Here is a 15882-nt window from a genome sequence, read left to right as displayed (position 1 = left end):
AAGGGAGAAAGCAGCACAGGGGAGAAGAGTCATTGGGTCTCTTTAACAGAATAATGAAGGGTAGAGGTTTATGGAAGTGAAGAGAGGATTAAGGGACAGCATAGTCCTCTCAACCCTGACCTATGCAGCCAAAACATGGATGTGGAATGAGGCACAGAAGTCAAGAATCCAGGCTGTGGAAATGAGCTACATGAGAAGAGCAAGTGGTGTGATTAGATGGAATGAAGAAAGAAATGAAAGGGTGTATGAGAGGTGTGGTATGGCAAGGAATGCAAAAGTAATGAATTGGGGAGTGGTAGATGGGTGAAACATAATTCTTTGAGGTGGTTTAGGCATGTTGAAAGAATACAAGACTGAGAGTTTACAGTGAGAATGTATGATAATACAATTAAAGGGATTGGTGTGAATGGAAGACCACCTGTGACATGGGCAAATAGGTTGGAGGAATACTGGAGGGAGAGAAACAGAGGAAGAATGCATGGAATGGCTTATGTCTAAGGACATGGATAAGTGGAGATTCTATTGCCGTGGCCACCCCTTGATGGAAGTTCCTGGAGGGAACATGCATTAGAGATATTCTGTAGATAGATAGATAGAATGTTTTGAAATGTACTGGTGATTATGGAAGTTGTAAAGAAATCTATTTACAGTAATGAGCTTGGACTGCATTAATGATTTTCTCATTTTAGTCAGAACTTTCTTTTGGGAGCTTTTGAAATTACAGAACAGATAAGTAAGATATTGATGCATAATGAGTGGCCTTTCATACATCTTTTTCTTTTCTGAAAAAGTTTTTCTTGATAGAGTTTATCTTGCCACATAGATTATGTAAGAAGTAGGATGTACAATTTTCATAGTTGTATCCTTCTTGTTTAATTCTAGCACTTTTATGTGTTTGTAGGTGGATGAAGACTACATTCAAGATAAATTCAACTTGACGGGTCTAAATGAGCAGGTGCCACATTATCGTCAAGCACTTGACATGATCCTTGATCTCGAACCAGGTGCGTATGGTTTAACCTCTTTCCTTACCATTTTTTTTCACCCAAAAATATTGTCCAGAAATCTATTTTTTTTCATGCAGTTGTGAAATGTATGTGGATAGAAAAAGCTACACACATAGTATTATTTTTGAAATGCTACTGACTTAGAAAATATATAATGAAATGTGCAGTTGATGTGAGTCCAAGTTATCTTTTCTGGTACAAAAATGAATGTAAAAATTAGAAAAAGTAACTTTATGAACTTTGGATTGTAGAATAACCTAGAAGATGAAAAGACAGCTTGTTGAAGAAATGCATAAATTCTATCTATCATTTCAATATTTTTGATTGGATGCCATCAATTTATGCTTTTTGTACCTGCTTATCCCTTCAATAATCATGTCAGCGAGTTTATTACTCTATGAAGGACACTCCAGAAATACTGCTGCATATTTTAATGTTCATTATCTACATTTATATTTTTTTATTTTATTTATTTTGCTTTGTCGCTGTCTCCCGCATTAGCGAGGTAGCGCAAGGAAACGGACAAAAGAATGGCCCAACTAACCCACATACACATGCATATACATACACGTCCACACATGCAAATATACATACCAATACATCTCAACGTATACATATATATACACACACAGACATATACATATATACACATGTACATAATTTATACTGTCTGCTTTTATTCATTCCCATCGCCACCTCACCACACATGAAATAACAACCCCCTCCCCCCTCATGTGTGCGAGGTAGCACTAGGAAAGGCCCCATTCACACTCAGTCTCTAGATGTCATGTAATAATGCACTGAAATTACAGCTCCCTTTTCACATCCAGGCCCCACAGAACTTTCCATGGTTTACCCCAGACGCTTCATATGCTCTAGTTCAATCCATTGACAGCACGTCGACCCCGGTATACCACATCGTTCTAATTCGCTCTATTCCTTGCACGCCTTTCACCCTCCTGCATGTTCAGGCCCCAATCACTCAAAATCTTTTTCACTCCATCTTTCTACCTCCAATTTGGTCTCCCACTTCTCTCTTTCCCTCCACCTCTGACAGATATATCCTCTTTGTCAATCTTTCCTCACTCATTCTCTCCATGTGACCAAACCATTTCAAAACACCCTCTTCTGCTCTCTCAACCACACTCTTTTTATTTCCACACATCTCTCTTACCCTATTATTACTTACTCGATCAAACCACCTCACACCACATATTGTCCTCAAACATCTCATTTCCAGCACATCCACCCTCCTGCACACAACTCTATTCATAGCCCACGCCTCGCGACCATAAAACATTGTTGGAACCACTATTCCTTCAAACATACCCATTTTTGCTTTCTGAGATAATGTTCCTGACTTCCACACATTCATCAAGGCTCCCAGAACTTTCACCCCCTCCCCCACCCTATGATTTACTTCCGCTTCCACGGTTCCATCCGTTGCCAAATCCACTCCCAGATATCTAAAACACTTCACTTCCTCCAGTTTTCTCCATTCAAACTCACCTCCCAATTGACTTGACCCTCAACCCTACTATACCTAATAACCTTTCTCTTATTAACGTTTACTCTCAACTTTCTTCTTTCACACACTTTACCAAACTGAGTCACCAACTTGTGCAGTTTCTCACATGAATCAGCCACCAGTGCTGTATCATCAGCGAACAACAACTGACTCACTTCCCAAGCTCTCTCATCTGCATAATTGCCCCTCTTTCCAAAACTCTTACATTCACCTCCCTAACAACCCCATCCATAAACAAATTAAACAACCGTGGAGACATCACACACCCCTGCCGCAAACCTACACTCACTGAGAACCAATCACTTTCCTCTCTTCCTACACGTACACATGCCTGACATCCTCGATAAAAACTTTTCACTGCTTCTAACAACTTGCCTGCCACACCATATATTCTTAATAACTTCCACATAGCATCTCTATCAACTCTATCATATGCCTTCTCCAGATCCATAAATCCTATATACAAATCCATTTGCTTTTCTAAGTATTTCTCACATACATTCTTCAAAGCAAACACCTGATCCACACATCCTCTACCGCTTCTGAAACCACACTGCTCTTCCCCAATCTGATGCTCTGTACATGCCTTCACCCTCTCAATCAATACCCTCCCATATAATTTCCCAGGAATACTTAGCAAACTTATACCTCTGTAATTTGAGCACTCACCTTTGTCCCCTTTGCCTTTGTACAATGTCACGATGCAAGCATTCCACCAATCCTCAGGCACCTCACCATGAATCATACATACATAAATAACCTTACCAGCCAGTCAACAATACAGTCACCCCCTTTTTTAATTAATTCCGCTGCAATACCATCCAAACCTACTGCCTTGCCGGCTTTCATCTTCCACAAAGCTTTTACTACCTCTTCTCTGTTTACCAAAACATTTTCCCCAACCCTCTCACTTTGCACACCACCTCGACCAAGACACCATATATCTGCCACTCTGTCATCAAACACCTTCAACAAACCTTCAAAATACTCACTCCATCTCCTTCTCACATCACCAGTACTTGTTATCACCTCCCCATTAGCCCCCTTCACTGAAGTTCCCATTTGCTCCCTTGTCTTACGCACTTTATTTACCTCCTTCCAAAACATCTTTTTATTCTCCCAAAAATTTAATGATACTCTCTCACCCCAACTCTCATTTGCCCTCTTTTTCACCTCTTGCACCTTTCTCTTGACCTCCTGCCTCTTTCTTTTATACATCTCCCAGTCATTTGCATTATTTCCTTGCAAAAATCGTCCAAATGCCTCTCTCTTCTCTTTCACTAATAATCTTACTTCTTCATCCCACCACTCACTACCCTTTCTAATCTGCCCACCTCCTGCGCTTCTCATGCCACAAGCATCTTTTGCGCAAGCCATCACTGCTTCCCTAAATACCTCCCATTCCTCCCCCACTCCCCTCATGTCCTTTGTTCCCACCTTTTTCCATTCTGTACTCAGTCTCTCCTGGTACTTCCTCACACAAGTCTCCTTCCCAAGCTCACTTACTCTCACCACTCTCTTCACCCCAACATTCTCTCTTCTTTTTTGAAAACCTCTACAAATCTTCACCTTCACCTCCACAAGATAATGAACAGACATCCCTCCTGTTGCACCTCTCAGCACATTAACATCCAAAAGTCTCTCTTTCGCGCGAATACATAACTATATTTTATATTTATTTATTGTGCTTGATTGCCGTTCTTACTTGCAGAGTCTCTCTGAGATGGAGCTTGTAGAATCTTGAAAAATTATCTTTGTGTGTCTGTATAGTCATCACTATCATATTCATTGTCACTCGGTCTACTGAGAGTGAAAAAATAGTGGAAAGGCAGAGATAAACGACTCTTCACCTTATCCAAGAGATGCTTTGCTTTGAATTCATTTGCTGGATTACTAGAGCAGAGTTTTTTGGTGTAGAAAAACAGTAGGAGAGCAAGCAAAAATATGGCAGACACTTGCACCTTCTCAGAGAGAGACCTCAGCAAACTGTCATCTGCATGTGTAAAAATGCACTTGACGCTATCTGTCGATAGAAAACTTTTTTTTTTTTTTTTTGCTTTGTCGCTGTCTCCCGCGTTTGCGAGGTAGCGCAAGGAAACAGACGAAAGAAATGGCCCAGCCCACCCCCATACACATGTATATACATACGTCCACACACGCAAATATACATACCTACACAGCTTTCCATGGTTTACCCCAGACGCTTCACATGCCTTGATTCAATCCACTGACAGCACGTCAACCCCGGTATACCACATCGCTCCAATTCACTCTATTCCTTGCCTTCCTTTCACCCTCATGCATGTTCAGGCCCCGATCACACAAAATTTTTCACTCCATTTTTTCCCAAAACTCTTACATTCACCTCCCTAACAACCCCATCCATAAAAAAATTAAACAACCGGGGAAAACATCACACACCCCTGCCGCAAACCAAACACTACTGAGAACCAATCACTTTCCTCTCTTCCTACACTACCATGCCTACACCTCGATAAAAATTTTTCCCAAACGCTTCTAACAACTTCCTGCCACACCATATACTTAATAATTTCCACAAGATCTCTATCAACTCTACATTTTTCCTTCTCCAGATCCATAAATCCTATAAACAAATCCATTTGCTTTTCTAAGTATTTCTCACATACATTCTTCAAAAACAAACACCTGATCCACACATCCTCTACCCCCTTCTGAAACCACATGCTCTTCCCCAATCGATGCTCTGTACATGCCTTTACCCCTCAATCAATACCCTCCCATATAATTTCCCAGGAATACTTAGCAAACTTATACCTCTGTAATTTGAGCACTCACCTTTGTCCCCTTTGCCTTTGTACAATGTCACGATGCAAGCATTCCACCAATCCTCAGGCACCTCACCATGAATCATACATACATAAATAACCTTACCAGCCAGTCAACAATACAGTCACCCCCTTTTTTAATTAATTCCGCTGCAATACCATCCAAACCTACTGCCTTGCCGGCTTTCATCTTCCACAAAGCTTTTACTACCTCTTCTCTGTTTACCAAAACATTTTCCCCAACCCTCTCACTTTGCACACCACCTCGACCAAGACACCATATATCTGCCACTCTGTCATCAAACACCTTCAACAAACCTTCAAAATACTCACTCCATCTCCTTCTCACATCACCAGTACTTGTTATCACCTCCCCATTAGCCCCCTTCACTGAAGTTCCCATTTGCTCCCTTGTCTTACGCACTTTATTTACCTCCTTCCAAAACATCTTTTATTCTCCCAAAAATTTAATGATATTCTCTCACCCCAACTCTCATTTGCCCTCTTTTTCACCTCTTGCACCTTTCTCTTGACCTCCTGCCTCTTTCTTTTATACATCTCCCAGTCATTTGCATTATTTCCTTGCAAAAATCGTCCAAATGCCTCTCTCTTCTCTTTCACTAATAATCTTACTTCTTCATCCCACCACTCACTACCCTTTCTAATCTGCCCACCTCCTGCGCTTCTCATGCCACAAGCATCTTTTGCGCAAGCCATCACTGCTTCCCTAAATACCTCCCATTCCTCCCCCACTCCCCTCATGTCCTTTGTTCCCACCTTTTTCCATTCTGTACTCAGTCTCTCCTGGTACTTCCTCACACAAGTCTCCTTCCCAAGCTCACTTACTCTCACCACTCTCTTCACCCCAACATTCTCTCTTCTTTTTTGAAAACCTCTACAAATCTTCACCTTCACCTCCACAAGATAATGAACAGACATCCCTCCTGTTGCACCTCTCAGCACATTAACATCCAAAAGTCTCTCTTTCGCGCGAATACATAACTATATTTTATATTTATTTATTGTGCTTGATTGCCGTTCTTACTTGCAGAGTCTCTCTGAGATGGAGCTTGTAGAATCTTGAAAAATTATCTTTGTGTGTCTGTATAGTCATCACTATCATATTCATTGTCACTCGGTCTACTGAGAGTGAAAAAATAGTGGAAAGGCAGAGATAAACGACTCTTCACCTTATCCAAGAGATGCTTTGCTTTGAATTCATTTGCTGGATTACTAGAGCAGAGTTTTTTGGTGTAGAAAAACAGTAGGAGAGCAAGCAAAAATATGGCAGACACTTGCACCTTCTCAGAGAGAGACCTCAGCAAACTGTCATCTGCATGTGTAAAAATGCACTTGACGCTATCTGTCGATAGAAAACTTTTTTTTTTTTTTTTTGCTTTGTCGCTGTCTCCCGCGTTTGCGAGGTAGCGCAAGGAAACAGACGAAAGAAATGGCCCAGCCCACCCCCATACACATGTATATACATACGTCCACACACGCAAATATACATACCTACACAGCTTTCCATGGTTTACCCCAGACGCTTCACATGCCTTGATTCAATCCACTGACAGCACGTCAACCCCGGTATACCACATCGCTCCAATTCACTCTATTCCTTGCCTTCCTTTCACCCTCATGCATGTTCAGGCCCCGATCACACAAAATCTTTTTCACTCCATCTTTCCACCTCCAATTTGGTCTCCCTCTTCTCCTCGTTCCCTCCACCTCCGACACATATATTCTCTTGGTCAATCTTTCCTCACTCATTCTCTCCATGTGCCCGAACCATTTCAAAACACCCTCTTCTGCTCTCTCAACCACGCTCTTTTTATTTCCACACATCTCTCTTACCCTTACGTTACTTACTCGATCAAACCACCTCACACCACATATTGTCCTCAAACATCTCATTTCCAGCACATCCATCCTCCTGCACACAACTCTATCCATAGCCCACGTCTCGCAACCATACAACATTGTTGGAACCACTATTCCTTCAAACATACCCATTTTTGCTTTCCGAGATAATGTTCTCGACTTCCACACATTCTTCAAGGCTCCCAGAATTTTCGCCCCCTCCCCCACCCTATGATCCACTTCCACTTCCATGGTTCCATCTGCTGCCAGATCCACTCCCAGATATCTAAAACACTTCACTTCCTCCAGTTTTTCTCCATTCAAACTCACCTCCCAATTGACTTGACCCTCAACCCTACTGTACCTAATAACCTTGCTCTTATTCACATTTACACTTAACTTTCTTCTTTCACACACTTTACCAAACTCAGTCACCATATGTCACATATGTAATAGAAACATGATTGAAAACATTTGGAACTCCACACAAGGTATCTTGGGATTACGGTTTTTAAGATATAAGTGACCTGATTTACTGAGTTGCTTAGGGTTGTTAATGACTTGCACAAAAACACATCCCAAGTATACTTTGGACAGTAAGGGAAGAGGTGAAAGTTTTATTATTATTAAGTGCACAACCCTTAGAATATGTAGGGTAAGTCTTTGGTTTTACATAATGAAATGTCCATTAGTTTTGTGAACCAAGCTAGCTCTCACCCGTAACTTCCTTTTTTAAAAGAATTCTGCTGACATGACCCCTTTTGGAAAACTTTTGTGAAAAACTCTAGCTAGCAGCTGTTGTTTAAGTTTGGGAGAAAACGAAAGGAGGAAGCTTAGAGTGGATGTGAACAAAAGTAAAGTAATGAGTTGTAGCCAAAGAAGAGGACAACTGATGGTTTGAATGGGGAAGAAGCTGGAGGAATGGGAGTGCTTAAGGTATCACAGAATGAGTGTAGCCATGAGTAAAACCTTGGGAGCTGAAGCGAGTCATTGTTTGGGAAAGAGGCCAAAGTTCCTGGGTACATTGAAGAGTTTGGAAAGAGAAGCAGTGATGGGTATGTTTGAAATTATTGTTGCGAGGCCCCAACACATACATTGGGTAAAACCACAGGTCAGGAAGTCTGGTGATGTTGTAATTGCCTCTTTGTAATTCCCATTTGTGCTGTGTGGAGAGTGAGTTTTTACATTAATAGGGCCCAGTCTCTTCTCCATCCTCTTCTATCACATAACTTTTTGAATTTCTGTTTGCTGTTGACATTATCTGTCTTTACTTCCTTTCAGCCACCACTCACATATTATGAAAATAGTTCTCTTTTTTTTAGGAGTTGCATGTGTATTTTTTTTTTTTTTTTTTTTTTTGCCGCTGTCTCCCGTGTTTGCGAGGTAGCGCAAGGAAACAGACGAAAGAAATGGCCCAACCCACCCCCATACACATGTATATACATACGTCCACACACGCAAATATACATACCTACACAGCTTTCCATGGTTTACCCCAGACGCTTCACATGCCTTGATTCAATCCACTGACAGCACGTCAACCCCGGTATACCACATCGCTCCAATTCACTCTATTCCTTGCCCTCCTTTCACCCTCCTGCATGTTCAGGCCCCGATCACACAAAATCTTTTTCACTCCATCTTTCCACCTCCAATTTGGTCTCCCTCTTCTCCTCGTTCCCTCCACCTCCGACACATATATCCTCTTGGTCAATCTTTCCTCACTCATTCTCTCCATGTGACCAAACCATTTCAAAACACCCTCTTCTGCTCTCTCAACCACGCTCTTTTTATTTCCACACATCTCTCTTACCCTTACGTTACTTACTCGATCAAACCACCTCACACCACACATTGTCCTCAAACATCTCATTTCCAGCACATCCATCCTCCTGCGCACAACTCTATCCATAGTCCACGCCTCGCAACCATACAACATTGTTGGAACCACTATTCCTTCAAACATACCCATTTTTGCTTTCCGAGATAATGTTCTCGACTTCCACACATTCTTCAAGGCTCCCAGAATTTTCGCCCCCTCCCCTACCCTATGATCCACTTCTGCTTCCATGGTTCCATCCGCAGCCAGATCCACTCCCAGATATCTAAAACACTTCACTTCCTCCAGTTTTTCTCCATTCAAACTCACCTCCCAATTGACTTGACCCTCAACCCTACTGTACCTAATAACCTTGCTCTTATTCACATTTACTCTTAACTTTCTTCTTTCACACACTTTACCAAACTCAGTCACCAGCTTCTGCAGTTTCTCACATGAATCAGCCACCAGCGCTGTATCATCAGCGAACAACAACTGACTCACTTCCCAAGCTCTCTCATCCCCAACAGACTTCATCCTTGCCCCTCTTTCCAAAACTCTTGCATTCACCTCCCTAACAACCCCATCCATAAACAAATTAAACAACCATGGAGACATCACACACCCCTGCCGCAAACCTACATTCACTGAGAACCAATCACTTTCCTCTCTTCCTACACGTACACATGCCTTACATCGTCGATAAAAACTTTTTACTGCTTCTAACAACTTGCCTCCCACACCATATATTCTTAATACCTTCCACAGAGCATCTCTATCAACTCTATCATATGCCTTCTCCAGATCCATAAATGCTACATACAAATCCATTTGCTTTTCTAAGTATTTCTCACATACATTCTTCAAAGCAAACACCTGATCCACACATCCTCTACCACTTCTGAAACCACACTGCTCTTCCCCAATCTGATGCTCTGTGTATTTTTATGTCCTCTATTTTTTATTTCCCATTCTTGTCTGGAAGAACTGTTCATTGTCTTTGTATCAGTATATTTTGAAAACTTCAAGATTGTGATCTGGTCACCCCTCACCCTTATGTTTTTCATGATGGGCAAACATAAGGTCCCTTCTTTTCATGGATCTGAGCTCTTAATTCCATTGCCATCTTTGTTGCTCTTCTCTGGACCTTCTCTATTAGCCCTTTGTGCTTTTTAGGGACAGTCACCAAACTTGTGGAGCATATTCTATTTTTGACCTTATGTATAATGTTAGCAGATTGCTGAATAGTTCCATATCATTGAACTTGAATGCAATTCTAAACTCCACCAGTAGAGGATTGGTTTCCCTCTGGCAATAGCATTGGGACAGTCTCTACTATCATTTCCTGTTTGATGATTTCATGTCAAGGCATTCTTTCATTGTGTGTATGTTTGTGTGAGATAGTGCTGGATAGTGGAGGAATAAGTGTTCAATGTCCTCAACATGGAAGTTGCATCTTGGGCATGAGGGATTATGTGACATGTTGAATTGGTGTTTGTACTGTTTTAGAGGTAAGTGGTCTGAATGCAGACCAGAAAATTTAACTTATACATTCCTAGGTGGCATAGTTTCAGGTGAGTGTGTGTGTCTGGTGGGATGGAGTTTCAGATTGGGTTGGGAGGGCACTTGTTTAGTACCTGCCTTGTCATTAGTATGTGTATATTTTTTATCATTTTCACGTTCATGGGGAGAGGAAGATCTGTGGATATAGGTTACTGGAGTATGAAGTATGGATAGTTTTTTTGGTTTCTACTTAGGGATTGGTGGTTGGTTGTGATTTGGTTTGAGTGGGAGGGGTCTAGTGCTGTAGTAAAGAACTCAGTAGGGAGCATACTGAAGTGAGATTTTATTGGAAATATTTTTTCGTCCTTATGCAGGTGTTGAAAGTTTGAGGTTACTGTTCTGCCATTGTTCTGAGAGGGTCTTCTTTTGTTATATGACCAGGGAGGTGTATTACCAGAACTACCCGTCAGGGTATCAAAGGGTTAGTGAAGGCTGCATAGTGAGTCAGCACTTCAGTGTTAAGTTGCACTCCTCTGATCCAGGTAGCTGTCTTTTATTTCTGCCTCACCCACATGTGGACTATTAGCATTCTGTCCAGAAACATACAATCTCTCCTTGTCATACGTGACACTTGACAGCACTTACGCAGCTCATTATAACTCTAGATTATCATTTGGTGAGCACTATGTGCTAGCCCTGTCTTTTGGCAAAATGGTAGGAGCAATGAATATAAGTAGTAAGTAGGAACATTTAGGTAGAAACAATAGGTAGTAGTAGATTTAAGAATATTGGGTGGGTGCATTAGGTAGAAGAAGTCAGTAGGAATAGTAGGTAGGAGCCTCTATCCTAGACTTGTCCTCTGCCAGTGGCCTGTTAAGGGTGAGGCACTAAAGGCTAAGAAGTGGCAATGAAGTTTGCTAGTTATGGAGACTTTATTGCCATAGCCATCCCCTAGAGGGAGTTCCAGAAGGGAACAGGCATCAGAGATATAGATCGATAGATAGACAGACAGACAGACAGATAGACATCACAGATTACCAAGCGGATGAGGCATAGTATAGGGTGGAGCTAAAGAAGTATTTGTAGAGGATGCTGAGGGATTCTCTTCCATGTTCAAAATTGGTGTTTGTTTAACGCTATTGTGTTGGATGTTTGCAGTTTGAGAAGTAAATGTTCATATGTATATTGTATGTGATACCCATCATGGTTAGAGTCCTATTGCATGGAGGTGGCTGACCACTTAGGTTCATTAGAGGGTGTAGGTTGACTTCACATCTGTCTAGTTCCAAGGGAGTGTGCTTCTGAGCTAGCACCTACCCTTGGTTGTATATTTCACCTTTGTCTAGAACACCAAACTTCTTCCTCTAGGAAACATTTTCTCGATGCAGCCCATCCCCAAGAAAAGAGACTGCTTTAACCCCTCCAACTGTTGCCCCCATTGCTCTCACTTCTTTTATTTACAAAGTCTTTGAAACCTTCCTAATCTCTTTCTCAAATATTTAGAACCCCATTTCCTTTATTCAGATCACCAATGGGGTTATGCAGTGCTAAGTCTACAGGTAATCTCTCGTGTGACTTGCTTCTGTCTTCCCTGAATTATTTTGGTGAAACTTTTGTCCTTTGTATCCCTAAACATCTCCATAGCATTTTACAGGATGTGGTATAAAGTGTATGTTTTCTAAACGTTCTTCCTCTAGTTTCTAAGTTTCTCTTTGTTCTCTAATGCATATCTTTCTCTGTGGTTATTCCATTGCAGTAGTTGTCTTATCCTATTTGTAGTTATGTTCCTAAGGGTTCTTTCCTATTGCCTGTTCTTTTTCTTCTCCCAATAAATGATCTCTCTTCTACTTTTAACCCTATTCACTCTTATGCTGACGATTCTACTTTGCATACTTCATCTCGCTTTTCTTTCCTTCCTCCTTGCACTACTCATTCTCATGTTTATCATATTTCCTTACTGAATTTGGATCTGTGCAGTATCTCAGAGTAGAGAAACAGTCACCTAGTTAGATTTAATAGTGCTAAAATACAGTTTCCTCCTCTATCTTTTAAGAATCATTTATTTCCCTTGGTTCAAATTCAGAACTTGACAGTTCAGACATGTTATAACATAAACATGTTAGGCTGCACTATGTCCTTCACTTTCTCGTGGAAACACCACAAGATCAACATCACAAGGTCTACATCCCAAAATGTGGGAGTGTTGTCTATATCTGTCTGTCTATATCTCTAATGCTTGTTCCAACGTGAAATCCCTGAAGGGGGTGGCCACAACAGTAGTCTTCATGGTTATTTTTCTTGTTAGTAGATATTTCATAACTATGGAAGTTTTCTTTGTCCAAGTATGGAATTCTACTCACAAGTGTGGGATGGCTCATCTTCTGCCTCTTTATTGAGTGGAATCAAAAGCCCTCCCAATGCTACTCACGTGTGGGATGGCTCATTGTCTGTCTCGTTATTGAGTGGAATCAAAAGCCCTCCCTGTCATCAATTCCATAATCTCCTCTCATCAGCTTTACCTTTCAATACGCCCCTAATGCTGCTGCTCTCATTGTCTTGTATTAATTTGGTCATAATTCTCAAGAGCTGCTACTTCCCACAGTTTTTGTGTGGAGACTGGCCTCTTGATGATTGGCTATTATGATGCCTCCATCTCACTTCAGACATCTAACTATGGAATTCTCTTCCTTCTATTGTCTTTCCCTCCCCATATAACCTTTCTTTGTGGAATGTGGTGACTGGTATCTTCAGGATTGGCTGTTGTCATGCTTCCATCTCTCTTTGAACTTCTAAGCTATGGAATTCTCTTCCTTCTTTTGTCTTTCCATTTCCATATAACCTTTCTTCCTTTGATAGTCAGGTTTACAAACACCTGAATGGCCTTGATTAGGTTGTGTTTTGCCCATGCCATGTTAGGCTCTTGAAAAAATGGAAAGAGAGTTCACTGTCCTAAAGGGCAAAATAAGTATGTGCTAGGTATAATAGTCCTGTTAGTGTTGTATGGATGCAAAGCTTAGGCCTTGGACCAAAATGTAAGAAGAGAGTAAGTTTTTGAAGACTGTATTTATGAGGAGGATTGATCAAATAAGAAACAGAAAGGTAAGAGAGGTGTGGTATTAAGGGAAGTGCATATTGATAGAGCTGAAGAGAATATGCTAAAATGGTTTGGACACATGGAAAGGACGAGTTGGGAGAGGAGAGCTAAGAGGATTTACAAGTCAGAAGAGGAGGGAACATTGAAAAGAGGGAAACTAAGGAGGATGTGGAAGGTTTAGGGCATGAACATGCAGGAGAGGGTGTGAGGTGTTCAAGGAATGGGGATGAACCAGGTCTTACAAAGCAGTAGGGGGAAACCATGGAAAGGTCCAAGAGGCCTGATTGTGGATAGGGGGTTTCTGGTTTTGGTGCATTATATAAGACACCTAGAGAGTGGATGTGTGTGAAAGATGCTTTGAAAGTTTAGGACCTGAGCATGTGGGAGAGGATGTGCGATTGTGTAAGGGATAGAGTGAATTGGAGTGATGTGGTATATATGAGACATGTTATCAGTGGGCTGAACCAGGAAATATGAAGCAGGCAGGGGAAACCATAGAGAAGCCCTAGGCCTGATTGTAGACAGGGAGATCTGGATTTGGTGCATTATACATGACACAGAGGGTGTATGTGTGTGAATGAGACCATTTCTATGTGTGTTCGTGATGCATATAGGGGAGAAAGAATACTTCATACATATTCACTGCGTGTAATTGAAGGCAGCTAAATGGGGCGGGAGCGGCAGGCTGGAAACCCTCCCCTCCTTGTATTTCAGTTTCTGAAAAGGAGAAACAGTCAAGTGGGGAGTGCTCATCCTCCTGGAAGGGTCAGATTGGGATGTCTGAATGTGTGTGGATGTAACCAAGATGAGAAGAAAGAGAGATTGTTTTTTTTTTTTTGTCGCTGTCTCCCGCGTTTGCGAGGTAGCGCAAGGAAACAGACGAAAGAAATGGCCCAACCCACCCACATATGCATGTATATACATACGTCCACACACGCAAATATACATACCCACACAGCTTTCCATGGTTTACCCCAGACGCTTCACATGCCTTGATTCAATCCACTTACAGCACGTCAACCCCGGTATACCACATCGCTCCAATTCACTCTATTCCTTGCCCTCCTTTCACCCTCCTGCATGTTCAGGCCCCGATCACACAAAATCTTTTTCACTCCATCTTTCCACCTCCAATTTGGTCTCCCGCTTCTCCTCGTTCCCTCCACCTCCGACACATATATCCTCTTGGTCAATCTTTCCTCACTCATTCTCTCCATGTGCCCAAACCATTTCAAAACACCCTCTTCTGCTCTCTCAACCACGCTCTTTTTATTTCCACACATCTCTCTTACCCTTACGTTACTTACTCGATCAAACCACCTCACACCACACATTGTCCTCAAACATCTCATTTCCAGCACATCCATCCTCCTGCGCACAACTCTATCCATAGCCCACGCCTCGCAACCATACAACATTGTTGGAACCACTATTCCTTCAAACATACCCATTTTTGCTTTCCGAGATAATGTTCTCGACTTCCACACATTCTTCAAGGCTCCCAGAATTTTCGCCCCCTCCCCCACCCTATGATCCACTTCCGCTTCCATGGTTCCATCCGCTGCCAGATCCACTCCCAGATATCTAAAACACTTCACTTCCTCCAGTTTTTCTCCATTCAAACTCACCTCCCAATTGACTTGACCCTCATCCCTACTGTACCTAATAACCTTGCTCTTATTCACATTTACTCTTAACTTTCTTCTTTCACACACTTTACTAGACTCAGTCACCAGCTTCTGCAGTTTCTCACATGAATCAGCCACCAGCGCTGTATCATCAGCGAACAACAACTGACTCACTTCCCAAGCTCTCTCATCCCCAACAGACTTCATACTTGCCCCTCTTTCCAAAACTCTTGCATTCACCTCCCTAACAACCCCATCCATAAACAAATTAAACAACCATGGAGACATCACACACCCCTGCCGCAAACCTACATTCACTGAGAACCAATCACACTCCTCTCTTCCTACACGTACACACGCCTTACATCGTCGATAAAAACTTTTTACTGCTTCTAACAACTTGCCTCCCACACCATATATATGTTTGAAAAAAGAAACCTGGATGTTTTGGCTCTGAGTGAAATGAAGCTCAAGGGTAAAGGGGAAGAGTGGTTTGGGAAAGTCATGGGAGTAAAGTCAAGGATTGGTAGGACAAGAGCTAAGGAAGGAGTACCACTAATTTCTGAAGCAGTTTTGGGAGTATGTGATAGAATGTAAGAAAGTAAAATCGAGATTGATGTGGGTAAAACTGAAAGT

The 15882-nt window shown here is 41.8% G+C and overlaps 1 protein-coding gene across 5 annotated transcripts in view; it reads left to right on the top strand.

Annotated features, from left to right (window-relative positions):
* The window catches only part of CkIIbeta (casein kinase II subunit beta), a 598395-nt gene that overhangs the window by 544975 nt on the left and 37538 nt on the right, over positions 1 to 15882 (top strand). For all 5 annotated transcript variants that reach the window (XM_071672999.1, XM_071673001.1, XM_071672996.1 and 2 more), the window contains one exon: positions 902 to 1004. In XM_071672999.1, the coding sequence (XP_071529100.1) occupies positions 902 to 1004 (103 nt within the window). The remainder of the gene's footprint in view (positions 1 to 901; positions 1005 to 15882) is intronic.

The sequence above is a fragment of the Panulirus ornatus genome, chromosome 18, assembly GCF_036320965.1.
Source record: "Panulirus ornatus isolate Po-2019 chromosome 18, ASM3632096v1, whole genome shotgun sequence".
Taxonomy (NCBI): domain Eukaryota; kingdom Metazoa; phylum Arthropoda; class Malacostraca; order Decapoda; family Palinuridae; genus Panulirus; species Panulirus ornatus.
The sequence above is the reverse complement of the archived record's forward strand: the minus strand, read 5'-3'. Positions and strand labels throughout refer to the sequence as shown.